This window comes from Triticum dicoccoides, chromosome 7B (genome assembly GCF_002162155.2).
Source record: "Triticum dicoccoides isolate Atlit2015 ecotype Zavitan chromosome 7B, WEW_v2.0, whole genome shotgun sequence".
In the NCBI taxonomy this organism is placed as follows: Eukaryota; Viridiplantae; Streptophyta; class Magnoliopsida; order Poales; family Poaceae; genus Triticum; species Triticum dicoccoides.
The window spans coordinates 598,679,256-598,683,165 of NC_041393.1; the positions used below are offsets into that span (position 1 = coordinate 598,679,256).

General features: G+C 45.5%; 1 protein-coding gene across 2 annotated transcripts; it reads right to left on the bottom strand.

Annotated features, from left to right (window-relative positions):
* Positions 1 to 802: 802 nt before the first annotated feature.
* LOC119340462 (uncharacterized protein At2g39910-like) lies at positions 803 to 3,512 on the bottom strand. 2 transcript variants are annotated; one of them, XR_005164555.1, is made up of 6 exons: positions 2,960 to 3,512; positions 2,435 to 2,704; positions 2,279 to 2,336; positions 2,016 to 2,065; positions 1,852 to 1,914; positions 803 to 1,084 (listed from the first exon to the last, which is right to left on the bottom strand). XR_005164555.1 is itself a non-coding variant. In XM_037612371.1 (2 exons), exons 1-2 carry the CDS (start codon positions 3,467 to 3,469, stop codon positions 2,474 to 2,476), a joined length of 741 nt encoding a protein of 246 aa, XP_037468268.1. In that variant the 5' UTR covers positions 3,470 to 3,512; the 3' UTR covers positions 2,366 to 2,473. The 2 variants fall into 2 exon arrangements, 1 of the variants encoding a protein (XP_037468268.1); XM_037612371.1 differs by lacking the exons at positions 803 to 1,084; positions 1,852 to 1,914; positions 2,016 to 2,065; positions 2,279 to 2,336 and having other exon boundaries at positions 2,366 to 2,704.
* Positions 3,513 to 3,910: the final 398 nt, after the last annotated feature.

A 3,910-nucleotide genomic window follows, 5' to 3' on the forward strand; every position in this document is an offset into this window, starting at 1 on the left:
AACACTAATAAAAATGGGAGTGTATGTCTTGTTATGGTCGATTTGACTACGTAGAAGTGATTTGATTTTATGAATATTTTTTGTCCTTTGCTGATTATTCTACGCTGTACGCACTCGCTTCATATGTGGTCTACCCTACATCAAACAGAGTTTCAACCGCTACTCAATGCGGCGTGTATGCGGTTGAAGAGACATGTTGCTCATATAATTTGTATGCACATAATGCTACATTTTAAGTCAATAAAAACACCATTTATCACTACTAGAGATATGAGTTTTAGCCACCAAGGTGATCGGTTGCTAAAAGTACAAAATTGGTCGCTGGTGGTCTACTGGTACCAACACTACTTGGTCGCTTCGCGGTGGCTATAGTCTAGTCGCTATAGATATTGAGCGACCAACATTGAGAACCCTGGTCACTAAATGTCATACCAATAGCTACCAACCAAATCTTAACTAATGGCATCTAGCGACCAAGGGAGACTTGGTGACTAATGATATCTAGAGACCATGGACAACTTGGTTGCTAAAAATGTACAGCCACCATGTACATGGTTAGTGGCTAGAGATATCAAGTGACCAGCCAAGGCTCGGTGACCAAAAGAATGTAGAGACCAGCTACATGTTGGAGACTAGACATCTTTTGTAACCAAAAGATTGTAAACCTTGGTAACTACAGGCATGAGAAAGCAACTATATCATAGGTACAATATATTGTCACACGCTGACATTAACAGTATGCAAGAAATCTCAGAATTTTAGACATTTGACAATAAGAAGTTCATAATCAACATTTGTACACTTAAGATCCAAACATTACATGCTAATCTGAATTTTGTTTCGCAAGTAGGAAATACCACTCTAGCATTTGCAAAGTACAGTACCATCTTTAGTACTGATCTGAACATATGATCCAATCAGTAAACCCTAATATGATCCAAACATTACATTTAGCATGTGTACACTGAATTTTCTTTAGATCCAACATAGTCTACTAGATGTGCAAGAAATGCAGAGGCAATAGTTTTCTCTTCTCGGTCTTTAGCTCGAGTATTGCTTTCCGCTGCTCCTCCAAGGTCATCTCCTATATAATGGTGGCCAGCGCACATGTTATCTCATTAACAACATCAGACATGAGAAACACCAGAAAGACTGCAAGCATGCCAACAAACTAAGCTGGAGAAACCAAATTGCCAGTCACTTGATCAGCTTTGCCATAGCTCAGAAGCTCAACAACATCGACAGGAAGAAAAACTACACACATACACAGGAAAGTGCGCCACCTACCTACTTTTAATTTCTACTATCAGTCTCAGTTATGAAAGCTCATTTGTGGATGATAACAGGCATAGAAATATGTAGCTATTTTCTTCAGGTTACAACGCCACCATTTCTGCAGCCAAAGTTTCATCTAGTGGCACAACCCTAAAAATATCAGCCAAATCGTCAGAGATGGCACCACTGAAGATCATTCGTTAGATATTTTCTGTTATCTACTCGTATTTGTTTCACTTTCCTACTGGACTCAAGTCTTAATCCAGTCAATCTAAAGGTTAACACATACACTGATCACTTGGGTAGAATCTGTTTGTTTCTACCCGCAAAAAGAAAGTATCCATTTTAACGCTAGACATAATGGCGTGGTGTCTCTAAACCACAATACCATCATGTCAGCAGCCAAAGTTTCACCACAAAAATCTACAATCAGCCACGACCGAGAACACAAGAAATCTATAAAGGATCCTCGAAAATCATCAACTTGCCGTTAGCTACTGGTTTTCCACCAAATCTATAATTGCTTTGTGTATGTCAGTAGAAAAATGAAAAGGATGGTAGACAAAGGCAACTAACCAACATAAAATGAAGGTAGCACTGATCATGAATACCTAGACCCTCCATCCGACACCAGAGAGCCTGTGATTCACAAATTTGGACCATCAAGATTAAGATCATGAAGAAATTTTCCAAATCACATAGTATTTTGATTGTTTGAAGCAGAGGCAAACTGATCATACCATTTCCATCAGAAGAAGTTGGAGTAGGTCTATATCCTGGCCTCAAATGACTGTTGAAAATGTATACATGTATTACTAGCTATACATTGGAATTTGTAAGTCCATATATTCATGATGAGTATCTTCATTTTCCGTTACAGAATTATTAGCAAGAACTATCGTGATTAGAAGATCTTGATACCAAGTACACTGTTATATCTAAGCAAGCTGCAGGTGTAGGAGGCATCATCTAAAGTACCAGAGCATGGGAAAAATAACATTACCTTGCAAATGATCTTGGAAAACTTGACATCCTTTGTACAGTGTTAGACATCAGCGAACCTGTGTCAGAAATTGGAATGCTTTAACAAAAGCAATATGCTACATATATTTTCAGTGAATAAAAATGACAAAAATAGTTGAGATTGATGTGTTACTACCTATTCCGTCAGATGGTATTGGCCGCTCAGTTGTGAAACCTAGCCCTGTTGCAGCAGTGCCGTCCATAGGAGGTGAAATGCCAACCAAGTTAGACACGACATTTTGTAGCCAATCGATCTTCTTCTGTTGAGCTTCAAGTTGAGATTGTTGAGCCTCAATTTGAGTTTGTTGTGTAGCAACAATCTCCTTTGTAGAGGCCAATGATCCAATGCCGTCAAAGCACATGGAATGACTAACCAGCACAAATCCCCGAGCTTCGGGTAATTAACCTGAAACACTCAGAGAAGCAACTACGGTAAACACCTTTAATGCTGAAATGGCTCAACACTACTGATTAATGCTTCCGGTGCTTTCATAGGGACTTGCTGCAACACATTTTCTGTTTCTCACAGTAATTTGAACATCTTGATTCAAGCAGGTGTCAAGTTTTCCTAAATAAACTACTCCTTACAATCCAGCTATGGTCCTAGAATTTACTGATTGCAAAGAGAATGAAGCTTGTGTAACTATCATGGAGCACGAACCTGAGACAACAGCCACCGGAACTGGTGCGCGGCGACAAAGGCGTGCTCCTTGGGCGGCTTCACGGCGCCAATCATCATCATATCATCATTGGCGTCCACGCCCGTGTCCTTCAGCACGGCCTTCAGCGGCGGCAACGCCTCCGGCATCATGGCGACCAACATCTCCGGGACACCACCCCACCCGCCCATCGCCGCCATCTCCTCCATGGCGGCGGCGGCCGCCCTGGAGAGCCCCTCCGGGACCCAGTGCAGCGCGGGGGCCTCGGCGGAGGCAGCGCGGGCGGCGGCGCAGAAGAGGAGCAGGTCCACGGCCTCCTTGCCGGCCCCGCCCGTCGGGGGTTCAGAGGGGGACGGGAGGAGTGAGGCGAGGAGGGATTTCACGGAGGTGTCGGAGCCCTCGGGGGGCGCGTAGGGCGCCGCGGAGAGCAGGGAGCGGAGCGGGGCGGCGACTCGGAGGAGGTCCTCGCGGCGGAGGGCCGCCGAGGGGGCGACTGTGGCTGGCGGCGGCATGGCTTCTTGCCAGAGCGGTCGAGCGCCGTCCCACTGCAAAAGGTCACTTTGGACCCGGCCCGTCCATTGAGGGTTGAAGGAGTAAGAGGATGTCTAACGGAGCCCTCAAATTGGTCAAACTCTCAAGATAATTTTTTTTTTTTAGGTTGAGGTCGAAACTTGACGCGGAACAGAACCCTCAAATCCTTTAACCCTCAAAAAAATTTGAAGGTTGCACCCTCATTTTCCCACTGGACATGCACTAGTGCAGATAGAGAGGCAAAACTGAAGGTGTCTGTATTTCGATCAACGCACGCACGCGGGAGGGAATTTCCCCCCAACTGCCTTCCCTCCACCTCCACCCGACCGGGAGCCGCCGGCGCCGGCACGCTCGATTCGGCCGCCACCGTCGTCCCCCGCCGCCCCGCCTCCCCGCCGCGTCGCCGCCGTCCCCCGCCGCCC

Coding starts and splice junctions, on each gene's coding strand:
- LOC119340462 (XM_037612371.1), bottom strand. CDS start 3,469: ATGCCGCCGCCAGCCACAGTCGCCCCCTCGGCGGCCCTCCGCCGCGAG. Junction 2,705..2,959: donor TCCGGTGGCTGTTGTCTCAG/GTTCGTGCTCCA, acceptor TGAGTGTTTCAG/GTTAATTACCCGAAGCTCGG.